The 12,983-nt window shown below is 42.7% G+C and overlaps 1 protein-coding gene across 1 annotated transcript in view; it reads left to right on the top strand.

The window, feature by feature from the left end:
* SDK1 (sidekick cell adhesion molecule 1) overlaps positions 1–12,983 on the top strand; it is a 375,512-nt gene that overhangs the window by 230,991 nt on the left and 131,538 nt on the right. The window contains exons 8-13 of the mRNA XM_057369831.1: positions 679–762; positions 5,485–5,679; positions 6,822–6,938; positions 7,590–7,757; positions 9,710–9,812; positions 10,894–11,070. Of these exons, the coding sequence (XP_057225814.1) occupies positions 679–762; positions 5,485–5,679; positions 6,822–6,938; positions 7,590–7,757; positions 9,710–9,812; positions 10,894–11,070 (844 nt within the window). The remainder of the gene's footprint in view (positions 1–678; positions 763–5,484; positions 5,680–6,821; positions 6,939–7,589; positions 7,758–9,709; positions 9,813–10,893; positions 11,071–12,983) is intronic.

Here is a 12,983-nt window from a genome sequence, read left to right as displayed (position 1 = left end):
TGTCCCTAATGATAAAGTGGGGATTTTTATGATTATTACTATAACTTCAATTAAAGCATTAAATCTGTTTGCTTTCAAGAAATAAAAYRGTGGAGAGGAATTTCTTTTAATTATGCTGCACTTGTCCTCTGCTGTCRCCTCTGTGACATGCCATGGCACTTYATTTGACGTGCTTCRTGCCTTGCTGAGGAGAAATGCAGTTTAGATACTGAAGCAAACTATCCTATAAAATGCTACATTGTAAATATAAACCTTTATAAACCTCTTGGGAAGGCCTTTCTAAGCAAAGAATTAACATGTTCCATGATTCAGTCCTATAAAATGAAAAGTAGCCCCTGCTCTGAGTATTAATTTGCAGTGAAAACCTTTAAATCTTTACCTTCCATTGACTCGACTCTGGAATTCGTAGTCAGCATAGCAAAAATTGTCAGGTCTTTTTTATGATGCTTTTACTGCCAAAAAAACCCCACCTCCAAATAGAGACAAACTAATCTGTTTGTRAGGCTCTATATCAAATACACCACCTGTAGAGAGATTATATCATGAATATTTTTTAAATCAATTTAATTTATTTTTTAGAATTCTTTTTAATGTGTTTCATGTGTTTTAATGTGTTTCACGTGTTTTAATGTGTTTGACTTTGCTTGTTAACTTTTGTTTTCTTTCCTCATTCTCAAGAACCTCCGTATTTTACGGCCGAACCCCAGAATGTGATTTTGGCTGAGGTGGAGAAGGACGTGGACATCCTGTGCCAGGCCATGGGTGAGTCTGAAAAGTGTTCCAGCCTGGATTGATGGCGTGTGTACATCCAGTATTGAAGAAATCACGTTTTATAAACCATCTTGTGTGAGTTTTTAATGTTTAAAAGTCTCTGTTTTATTGCTGATCATCACCAGGAAGAGGGGTGGCCTTTCCCCTTGGAGAATTGGGCAGCCCTGGTTGTTTGGTTTGGAATAATGCTGGCATTTTGATSTTTGTGTGTTGGCAGCAAAAATTCTGCTCCTGTCACTCTGGGATCCTGTGCTTTGAAATTGTCATTTTCCAAGAGACATTGATGACTTGAGCCACAAAATGGGCTGAGGGGAGAGCGTGGTTATGGAACCCATCATTTACAATGTAAACAGTCATTATTTTCAACAGTTCCAATGGCCTTTCTCCTGAAACTCAGGGAACCTTTATACTGAATGGAAATGTCACTAACTGACATCTGAATGCAGTCATGAAATCTGCAGGAGGACTATTACAGGCAGTTATTAATTGGCAGGTGTTTTATTAATATAAAAGGATTCAAATGTCTTGAATTCCACCTTGCTAAAATCACGTTTCAAGCTGAGTTCCACAGAAATGCAATCACCACCTATTTCAGCGCTCTGGTGAGGAAGGAGATGTTGTCATTGTGTGTTCAGAGCAGGTTTCTCAAAGTCACCAAACTTCTGCGTGACTTTGGCAAGGSACTGAACATTTTGTTGTCTCACTTTTCCCTGGTGCTGGGTTTTAGAAGCAACACACATAAAACTCCCTGAGATCCTAAGGGAAAAAAATCACATCCTTGATTAAAAAAACACCCAAACCTAACTGACAGCTTCCTTGTGWGGTGTCTTCCTCCAAATCAGAGCCTATAAAGACAATTTTACTGCGTGATTTTGTTATTGCCACTGTGATTTAAGCATTTTTTGTGTGTTTGAGGTAAGAAAGAGTCAGGCCTGCTTTTCTAGGAGGAATCTTTGTGAATGGTGTGATAAGCACATGCATGTGTTACGGGTGCTGTGACTCATTTGGAATTTCACAAGCCCATGATGAGATCTCTGACAAAAAGCTCTTTTGGAAATGAAGCTATCAGATGATAAGAGACAAAGTCTTTTTGTTAATTAATAGCTTTTTAAGCAAAACACAGCAGGACCTGCTGTCAGTGGAGWTCCCCAGCAGCCCATCTGCTGTCTCAAATGTTTTTTTCATGGATTAAAAAAAAAAAACCAACAAAACAACCCCATCCAAAACCTGGAGGAATCAGGGAGACCTGAGGTTGACTTCCTTCTACCTTTACTCTTCCTTTGAGCAGTTTCATTCCCAAGGGGGTTAATGGGGCACTCAAAGCCATTCTCAGTGGTGATATGGGAACCCTTATTAGACAAAATTAATTATTTCTGCTCAACCCTTGCAGTGCACATCTGATTTCCTGGTGAATGTGGAGCAGGAGCATGAAAACCTCTTTCCTCGTGGATTATTTTGCTGAGTATCTGTAGCATTTACAAGGGGCAGGGACTTGAATTAAACACAGAGGAGTTTTGGTCCATTATTACACAAATCTGGCAATTGCCAGCACTTAAAAAGAGGGTAAATGAAGGTTGCTGCCTCTCTGCTCTGAGCTGGGAGAATAAAGCCCCAGGGAAACTGCAGGGCTGCCCTTTACCTTCACTACAAATGGAAGACAGATTGTATTTCCCCCATCCCCATCAGGTGCCGTGCACAAAGCCCATTTGCCAGGGCTTCGTGCACCCTGAATGTGTGAGAGACAGATTAATTTCACAGTATAAGCAGAGATTAACTGTAAATAAAATTGCAACTTGCACCTCGCAGCTCTCTGCTGCCTGTAATGGAGTTTCAGTGTATCAGGCCACAGGAACCAGGCTCTGCTGTTTATCTTCCAGCAGTGGCCRATGCTGCCTGAATGTTCAATGGGTTTCCTTTAAATGCTCTTTCTTATTTGCCTGTGGAGAGTTCAGGGCTGCAGGCAGTGCTGGTGGTGTCTGGGGAGTGCAGTTAATTGGACTTCAGTTGTACCTGTTTAGAGAAGGAGATGGAAGAGATGCTTTTGGGATTCCCCAGGAGCTCCCTGGGATCTGGAGGAGGCGGTAAAAAATAAATAACAAAGATGACACAGTGAATATTTTGAGTCTTTCATCGAGGTTCTTAAGTTAAATTTGGCRGAGAGTCAAGCAGCTGTTTCACAGATGGAGGAGCTGAGCCTCGGGTTCCGTAAGTTATTTGCCCAAGGTTACAGAAGAAGTGGCAAAGCCAGAACCAGCGTCTCTGTTTCCTGCCTTCCCTTCTCCCCCCTGACACTAGATTAATTTGTCTGTGAAAAATGAATAGTGCTGCACACAACTGAGAAATAAGGTTATTTTATTTATTACTGACAGTCTTTTAGGCCACTCTSGTCTCTCGAGCAGCAGGGTAGGGCTGATACTGCTTGGAAAGGTGGAGTGCAAAAGGTCTGWAAAGTGTTTTCTTCTGGTGAAAAAGTGATGAAGAGAGAAGAAAAGGAGCCAAATGCCTTTGAAAATGTGTGGAGAGGAAAGGTTGTGGCGTGGGTAGAAGAGGAAGGGAAGAAAAGCTGGCTTTAACCACTTTTACAGCCAAACAGGTAGCAAAATTAGAAGAGAATGTGTGTACAACTTGGAAGACAAATCTCTCTGGGAAGATCACTAAAGCCCAAATGAATGCTGCTGACAGGCATCAGAGTGCTCAGATAAGATCCTATTATTCAGACTCATAACTTTGAGTAGAGGAAGATATCCGTAACTGAAAAGTAGAGAAATAGAGATGGTAATATTCAGTTTGTCAGCTGAGTTGGTGATAGGAAGGTGTATCTCTCAGTGATTATAGGATTAGAAGGTTTGCCAATACTGTTAGTAGAATGGGATTTATGGAATGACACCAGTGTTAAAGGTTTGAGTGTACTGAATGCAGGATTTCATTATTTCCTCGGTGCCTATCAAGTCTAATGCGTGGGAAAATGGAGTTGCTATTATTTAAACTTGAAATCATTTCCAGGCTTCTCAGCATCAGGAGAACTATTCCATTTTGCATCATCTGTTTCTTCATTACTCAGTGATAATTTGTATTTGCCCAGGAGGATTTTCAAGAGATGAATAACACTCTCACCGAGAATTGTGAACATTGAAATTTACGCTAATTCTGTATATGGGCTGTTGTATGAAATTTAAATTATGCCTATTGCAAGCTCCTACACCACGTCTGTTCTCTATCAGACAATGCACTCCACATAGTGGGTTTCTTCCTGAGATGATTATCTGCATTATGAGTATATTTTATTTTATCAGCAGAACAAAAGCATCAGGGGTGATTGAAGTAAATGATACGTGTTTATAAAAGTAACAGCAGCAGTTGGATGCTGTTTTTCAATCATTTCCATACATTGTTTGTGCATTCTTCCCTGAGTTAATACAGCTTTTATGTGTAAAAAGAGAATAAGTACTTTGAGAGAAAATATGAATGGAAATATAACACAGTAGTATTTAACTTTGGGAGTTTTAAGATGATAATGATGATTATATAGATCTTCCCATGGCATTTAGCTCTCAGAGCATTGAGTGATTGCCAGCATTGCAGCAAAATTCAGTGTCTGCAGATGCTCAACTCATCAGYGACATCCCATCCTCTCCACCTCCCTGACACTGCTTTTCTCTATTTGGGCAAATTTCACTCACCTGTGAACTTAAGTTTGTGGTTTCTTCCCTTATTCCAAGAGATTGTGTAGGTCTGAAGTTTTAAGTGAAATGTGCTCAAAAACACGCTGAGTGCTGTGTCCAGTTCAGGGAGGAATTGAGGGGCTGGACCATGGGAAGGGAAAGGTCTGGAGTGTGAATCCTGTGAGGAGGAGCTGGGAGRGCTCAGCCTGGAGAAAAGAARGCTCTGATATGGGAACAACTGACTGCTCTAGGCCCCTGACATCTCTGGAGGAAGAGAGAATCCTACACTATTTGTGTGTAATAAATTTACAGCCGCTTCATCCYGGCTGACGGGGACATGACAGCGACAAAAATATGTGTGAGAGAACTGTGTCAGGGTTTGTGGAACATGCACATGAAAGAAAACAGGAATTAATGGGACTGTAAGTTTTAYCTAGGCTAGGAATTTTATTTCTCTTTATGCCTGCTTTTATTTTCAAATAACAGGTGAAGCTTGAGATGGAATAAAAATAATAATAATTTCAAGCYATCCCATTGTTGGCAACATGTTGTTTGTACATCGGCTCAAACTAAGCTGCTAAATTAAGACTCAAGTAGAGCCATGTGAGCACTTCATTTTTCACGTGTAATTTGCCATTTCCTTTGTATTTTAGCTATCTTAGCTGCAGTAGCACAGAGGAATCTTATTTGGGATGGAGAGTTCTYAGAGACAGGCTGTATTGCCACACTGCTGCTGTTTAAGGAGCATGATTCTGCCTTTCAACATGAAATTGCTCCAAATCTTATTTTGTGGTAGCATGAAATATGATTGGGTGAAGAAAGTAATTTGATAACATGTTTTCTCCACATTCCCCCTTCAGTGTTTGCTGGTTTTATTTTCCTCCCTGTCCTGCAGTGTGTTATTACCATTGATAATGCAAGATGCAGCCTGGAAAAAATATCAATGATTGGCGTAGAAAGAGGGGAAAACAGGGATACGACCATAACACAGCATTTGGGCYGCCTACAGCACATCCTGCACAGACTAACAGTGATTTATTTGTTGGAACAGGGGTTCCCATCCCCACSCTGGAGTGGTACAAGGACTCTGTGCCCCTGAGCCAGCTGGAGAACCCGCGGTACAAGGTTCTGCTGAGCGGGGGGCTGAGGATCCACGGGCTGCGGCCGCAGGACGCCGGCATCTTCCAGTGCTTCGCCAGCAGCAGRGCGGGGGAGATCCACACCTACACCTACCTGGATGTGACCAGTGAGTGAGGAGCGCTGCCATCCACCCCATTTCTCTGTGCTGCTTTAGAATGCTGATTTGTTCTCAAGCCTTGCTGCCCCAGCTGTAAGGAACCCCAAAATGCCCCTGTGGCCTCAGCAAAATCTGCTGAAACCTGTGGAGAAGCGCTCCATGACATCAGGAGAGCTTGGCTTGAGGTTCCCCTATTTCAAACAGCAAAAAGAGATCTTAGTGAAAACGAAAAAAAAAAAAAAATTAATTGTGAAATATTTTATCTTCCCTTCTTATTTCCACTCTAATRTAATTCTATTCTGAAGCTGAGCTACTGATCCATGATTGTGCATGCTATCATTTTATTTGCCTTTGTCTGCAACTGCATTTAGTTGGGGAAAAGAAAGAAAGTTCAAGCTACATGTCTTTTTTTTTGGCCGAAAAGTCAGATTAAATGGTTTTGTTAATGAAGTGCATGCTTCTCTATGGAAGAATTACAAATCCTTCTAGTCTCTTTTAAAAGTGATTATTAGCAATCATTTCTGTAATATTAAACTTCTCTTCAGGAAGCTGATTTTTAGCCCAAGAGCAGTTTGCACATGCTGACCAGAATTCCTGCTGGCCTCAGAAAATAAATCAGCCCCAGTTCAACATAGATCTAGGAAACTGCATGAAAAAAAAATGTAATAAAATGCAACTGGGGGAAAATAAGAGAGAAAGAAACTTAGAAAATGTCTTGGATAAGGCTCAGGTTCTAAATTCTTTTGGCTGACATTTAAGTTTCAAAGTTAATGCCTTTCTCAAGTTGCTTTTCATCTTAAGGAACTCTGTTATGAAGATGAAGGCAAATAGTTTTGTTTATCTAGATTTCTTAACTTCCCCCCAAACACTCATTTTGAGCTTTAGCTTCCTTTTTCTTTAACCCATCTTACTCGAACAGGTACAAGCACTGGTAGTTTTTTTATTTTCTGTGTAGGTAATAAAAAGGATTAAACAATTCCTGAGAGATGAATAAGAAAAGGTTACAGTCACYGCTGAAAGGTTTTCATGTCTTATTGTCATGTCCTTCTCCCAGATCAGCTCTGTAAAAGTGGATGTCAAGTAGTCCATGGTAACAGTTAAAGGATCTTTGAGAGCTGATGCACTGAGTTTGTTTGAATTTTTGATTGCAGACATCAAACCAGCCTTTATCCAGCCCCCAGAGGACACCACGGTCACCGAGGGCATGACTGCAGTGCTGACCTGCGAGGTCTCAGGGGCTCCACGGCCTGCCATCTCCTGGAAGAAAGGTAACCAGTTACTAAAACTGCAAAACACGTGTTTTCCCATCCATTCCTGCTGCTGAGATCCCGTAGATCTGCTCAATATTGATTTCCCCTTTCCCTGATCCTGCGAGCAGTGGGATTGCTGTGGGGTTGTCATGGGTGGGATGGAGCAGCCTGGAAGGGCTGGAATTGCAATTACCAAGCCCTGACCCTGCTGCGCTGACCCTGCTGCTTCCCCCGTGTGTTTCAGTAGAGAGAGCAGACCTTTTCCCATCCATTCCTGCTGCTGAGATCCTGTAGATGTGCTCAGTATCGATTTCCCCTTTCCTTGTTCCCACGAGCAGCGGGATTGCTGTGGGGCCACCATGGGCAGGATGGAGCAGCCTGGAAGGGCTGGAATTGGAGTGCCCAAGCCCTGACCCTGCTGCACTGACCCTGCTGCACTGACCCTGCTCTCCCCCGTGTGTTTCAGGAGAGCAGATCTTTTCCCATCCATTCCTGCTGCTGAGATCCCGTACATCGCTCGTCACCGATTTCCCCTTTCCCTGATCCCACAAGCAGTGGGATTGCTGTGGGGCTGTCATGGGTGGGATGGAGCAACGTGGAAGGGCTGGAATTGGAATCCCCAAGCCCTGACCTTGCTGCACTGACCCTGCTCTCCCCCGTGTGTTCCAGGAGAGCAGATCTTAGCCAGCGGCTCGGTGCAGATCCCGCGTTTCCTCCTGCTGGAGTCTGGCGGGCTCCAGATAACGCCCGYGTTCCTGCAGGATGCCGGCAATTACACGTGCTGTGCAGTCAACTCTGAAGGAGCTCTGAATGCTTTCGTGATGCTGACAGTGTGGAGTAAGGATAATGCTTTGTTTAAAGTCTGACTTTAATCAAGTATTAATCAGTTTTTGTTGCGCGCTCAGGAAATTTTCGTAAGTAATTATGCTTTTCTCGTTAATAGAGATACTTGTATGATTTAATAGGAATAATGTGTCTATTTTAGGAAGCCTATCACAAATACCCTTTTTGTTTGGAAAATTATGCATATAAATCTCTATTTTGTGAAAGGAAGTGTGTTTAAATAGCGCTTCCATCACAATTACAGTTTTGCTCAGGTTTTGCTGGTGCATCTCGCACTGCAAGTCGGGGATTTGGCTGTTTGCAGGTGGTTTCTGCCTCCAGGAGTCTGCAGGCAGTGCACACCAGCCTGTGCTGAAACTGAGGCCATGGCCACAGTTACAGCAGATAGGATTCTCCTCATACTTTTGTATTTTTCATGGCCCTGGGCGCTGTAGGCAGCCAAACCAAAGTGCAGCAGATTTCAGTTGATCCCTCATGCTACATTCTGGTGTGGGACAGGGCATCCTGTGAAATGGTTTTGTCATTTCACCATTCTCCCTTGATCTCTAAATATTTTTTTTTTCTCTTGGGGAAGAGAGTCTGATCCCAGAGCTTCACCTGTGTTACTCCTAAGTGAGTTAAATTGAAGGGTRACATGGTTTTTGCTGCTCAAGGTACAAAATAATGATCCCTGAGCTGGGAATAAGAGCAACTAAAAATAATGAAGATGATGAGGATAAATACAGAAGTGTTGTGGCCCTCTCTCCTCTCCAGCACTTGAAGTACTGATTGTGCTGCTGACGTGTGCTGCATACTTGGAATTTGTTAATCCCCAAACTCTGCAAGCTAAATCAGCCACATTTCTCCTTTTGAACTTGGGAATACCTGAGAACATTCCTGGCAGTCACTGTAATGTATCTCTGTCATGTGGCCATCATGTTTGTGTCCTATTGACAATAAAGAGAAATGTCAGGATGCTGTAAAATGAAATAAATCCAGATATATGGATTGAGTGAAGGTAAAACTTCCTATTAATTCTCAAATGTGTGGTTCTTACATGTATTAAAGATAGCTCCTGTTCATTGTACTACATGAGGGGAAAGACAGTGAATATAACCTGATGTTTGTGTAGCAACAGCACAGAAGTCACRCACAGGTACATCAGGAGTAATGCTAAAAATTCCAACTATTAGAGACAGCTTTTGATTGTGCTGATGGTCCTTCTTGTGCACGTTTGAGATGTCTCAGTGGATGCTGATTGTCTCTGTGGGGATTTGGGGCTTATTAACATTATCCACATATCTTCCATGCTCCTCCTGGTTGTCTCCCTGCCTCAGCTGATGCTCTCTGCTGCTGCTCCTGTGTGTGACACATAATGGGGATCTTTCACACCAGATCTGGTTGCTGTAGTTACAGCAATTATTGTGTTCTGAGGCTCCAGGAGGGGCTCGAAGAAGGATGTTCTGAGACATTTGAGTAAACAAGATATCTTTCTTTTATAGAAGATTCTTCTTTCAGAAGCTCCTCCGCTGTCCTGGTTCTGATGAGATTTTAGGGTGTCATTTGAGTTTCCCTCTTTCTCAGTGTTTTTCAACTTTTGCACAACTTTTCTTTGGTCTTGTTTGGGGTTTTTCTGCTCGGAGCAGTGTGACTCGTTCCCTGCCTCACTCTTTGCTTCCATTCATCCCTAACACCCCACAAACACACTCCTTAGGATTTTAGGAAGTGCCACAGACACTGTACAAGCCAGGAGAGAGTTCAGAGAGCTTTCACATTGTTCTCCTCTGTGCTCAGCTCGTGCCCTCTGTGCTGTCACCTGTGTCACCATGGCTTTGGAGGGAGGAGAGCCATCACGCAGAGCAGTGGCCCCTTGCTCTGAATGACAAAGGCTCGTGGCTGCTCTCTGAGTCAACAGACGAGTCAAAAGGCTTTAATTTCACCTGAGCCCTGCCTTGTGCTGCTTTCAGATCGAACTGCCATTGTGGGCCCTCCYGAGGACAGCACAGTGATCAAAGGAACCACGGCCACCCTGCGCTGCGAGGCCACGCACGATCCCAGAATTTCAATCAGGTCAGTGGTGTCCCTTCTCCTTKCTGTGGTTTATCCCAGCTTAATTTTTTAAGCTGTATGAATAGRTCAGGTGCAAAGTTTCAGGACCCCAGATTTTCACACCAAACCCCTGATTACTGCGTTATAGGGTTGTRCACTGTATCATTAATCACATAAATCCCATCTTCCATTTCAGCYTTATGTATTATTTACAATGAGCTATGTTCCACTTCATGACTTCAATATAGCCTTCCATGATTTTACTGTCAAGGTTAATACACTATCAATAAAACCAACTTGTCAGAGGCTGATACTTAATGAGAGTAAAAGCCAAAGAGAAGGAATAGGATTTCAGAAGTGTTTACTCTGGGGTGCATAAAAGCCACACCAGAGATGCCCATGTTTTTGGAAACAACTCAATAACTTGGCTCATAGTCTGCTTTAACCATGTAAAGGAACCCAGAATTTGTCTGGACTATTAAAATTGGCATTAGAGCGTTTAGAGGAARCTCAAAACTTGAAAATAAATTTGCCATGAAAATTAATGTAGTCTGAAAGCAACACAAATGAAATAAAATGCAAGGGAGAGCTTGGAGAGTGCTTGAAGGGTGAGCAGCAGAAGGAATTTCAGAAAGAGAAATRCAGGTGTAAAAATTTCAATTAGAGGTAAGAAATTGGGAGTCTGGGGGCTCTCCACACCTCTGTGATGTGTTGGGGGTTGTGTTTCTGATAGCTGAGCTCTAGCAAACCTTCAGCAAGTTTCTGATGATAGCAATCCCAAATTTGAGAGCTTTGGCAGAGCTGGGCCAACATCCACCATTCACTGCAGAGTTAACATTTTAGTGGGGGCGAATTAAGGGCTTGGACTTTTATGAGTGCTTCATCTTTTCCTTGTAAAATATATAATATCTTGGATGGAATTACATTTTTCATTTTGATCACTGAATCACCTGAATTTGTAAAAGCTGCTCTTGAAAGTAGCTGCGGGGGCCTGTCATTTTTAACATGTGATGACAGGAGCTGGTACCTTCCAGCAGAATTAAAATAAATCCATCCTGATGTTCTTATGGGTAATCAATAACTGAGACATTGTGCTACTCAGGTACCTCTGGAAGAAGGACAGTGTTGTGATAAATCCATCCAGCAGTTCCAGGGTCACAGTGGAGAAGGATGGAACGCTGCTGATCAGCCAGACATGGTCAGGAGACATCGGAGATTACACCTGTGAGGTGCTTTCATCCGGGGGAAACGACTCCAGAACGGCTCGGCTGGAAGTGATGTGAGTGCTCCAGATTAAATATTCACTGCCCTGGGTTTCAGAAACCCTCAGGCATTTAATTCTTGCTGATCTGGAGAGTCAGAAACTCTGGTTTTAGGTGTGGTTTTTTAGKGGAAATTTAACCTGGTTTATTGCGGATGAAATTGCCTTGAAATGCTCTGGTCTGATCTCATGGCTGAGCCTGCTTTGAGCAGGAGTTTGGACCAGAGACTTCCTAAGATCCTTTTAAACCTGGATCCTTCTATAACCTCAAGCTGTAGGGCTTTCCCATAAAGCCCAGCTGCTGCAATGTTTGAAAACAAGAAAATGTTTTCTTCCTTTTAGTATTTTTTCTCTGTTAAACATTTATCAGAATAGCTGGTCCCAGGATGGGCATTGCTTACTCTTGCATTCTCTTTATACATCGTTTTTCAGGAAAAAAAAATATATTTTTATGTATGACTTTCTTTATTCCTATGGATCTTTAAAAATAAAACCAAGAAAATGTTTAAAGTGCCATTCAGTTCTGGAAAAGGATTATAAAAATGTCATTACAGGGCTCCATATTTTCTATTTCTGTCATTCCACTGGGGTGAAGTGCACTTCCATTTCATTTTTATCACTAAAAGCAACAGCTGTGGGTTTGGTACATGTGTGGAGCAGATCAAATGGAAAAAAAAAAGGTAATGTTTTATGTAGAGTTATTTATTTATTTACTCAAGGAGTGCTGTGTGCTTTAATTTAACTAAAATTGCATCTGTTTCTGCTGGTCATGCCTGATGTCTCTGGGAGGATGGCAGTTGTGTGGCTGGCAGTGTAAYGAGCTCACCTCTGAGATTTGCAGTTTGATACAGCCTTATTCTGACAGTGCCAAGGCTCCATCAGATGCCCATTTTCCGAGAGCGGTCATACATTCTTTTTCTAATTAAGCACTSCTCAGCTCTCCTCCCGGAGTGCATTTCACTGCTGGTTGGAATCCAAGAGCAGAAGACAATTCAGAATATATTGCTGCTACATAACCACGTTCCCTTTCCTCTGAGGCGGGTTTTGAATGGACAGCAGAAAATCACGGAGTAAAGACTGAAAAGAATGTTAAAGCTTGGACTTTGAAACAAAACCATAAAGATGTGCTGAACACTTCAGCAGCAGGGTGGGTTTCCTAATGCTGAGGAGCAAAAGCTGCCCTTTGCAGCTCAGTCCAGCACAGGGATGGGTTTACCTGCACTGAGGAATTTCTTGTATGGTCCATAAAATCTGGGCTGGAGGTTGTTTGGGAGAKGCTCATCCCATGTGCAGCACTGAGGCACCCCAGCTGTTCCAGCTGTGCTGGCTGGCTCTCCCCACACTGGGGCTGGCTCTCCATCCTGCATCTCTGTTTCCTTTGATGCTCTTTGCTGATCACCCTTTGCCTGTTTTTCCTGGAGGAATTAAAGACATCTATCAGACCTGCTCTTGGAGACGAGTTGAGTAACTGATAAGTCACTCAATAATACCTTGAGTTGTGACATTTCATTTCAAAGCAGGGCTGCAGGTAGTGCAATACTGCCAAAGAACATTGCATTTCTTTGCAGCTTTCATCATTATCCTTTGGCTCAGCAGCACAGATCTGCGAGGGAGAGAGATACATGATACAACAGGAGTGAAATGAAGAAGAAAATATGTGGAAAGGAAACGTCTGAAGTAAAGCTTAAATTAAATTCCAGCTTGTATGGGAATGACAGATCTCTAACATTCCCTGTTCTCCCGGGTAATTCCCCCGTGCAGAGCATTAACAAACAGGGCATGCACGTTGCCATCGATGAGCACTTCCACTTCAGTGCCTTGAGTAGCACTAATGTCAGACAAATGTTCAAAGGAGGCCTCTCAACCAATTACAGACCACAGCAGTGGATGATATTGTAGCCCTCGTGGCCCTGCCTGACAACTCCAATTGT

This window comes from Malurus melanocephalus, unplaced genomic scaffold (genome assembly GCF_030028575.1).
Source record: "Malurus melanocephalus ecotype Western Australia unplaced genomic scaffold, MMel_1.1 scaffold_115, whole genome shotgun sequence".
NCBI lineage: Eukaryota > Metazoa > Chordata > Aves > Passeriformes > Maluridae > Malurus > Malurus melanocephalus.
This window is presented reverse-complemented; position numbering and strand designations above follow the sequence as displayed.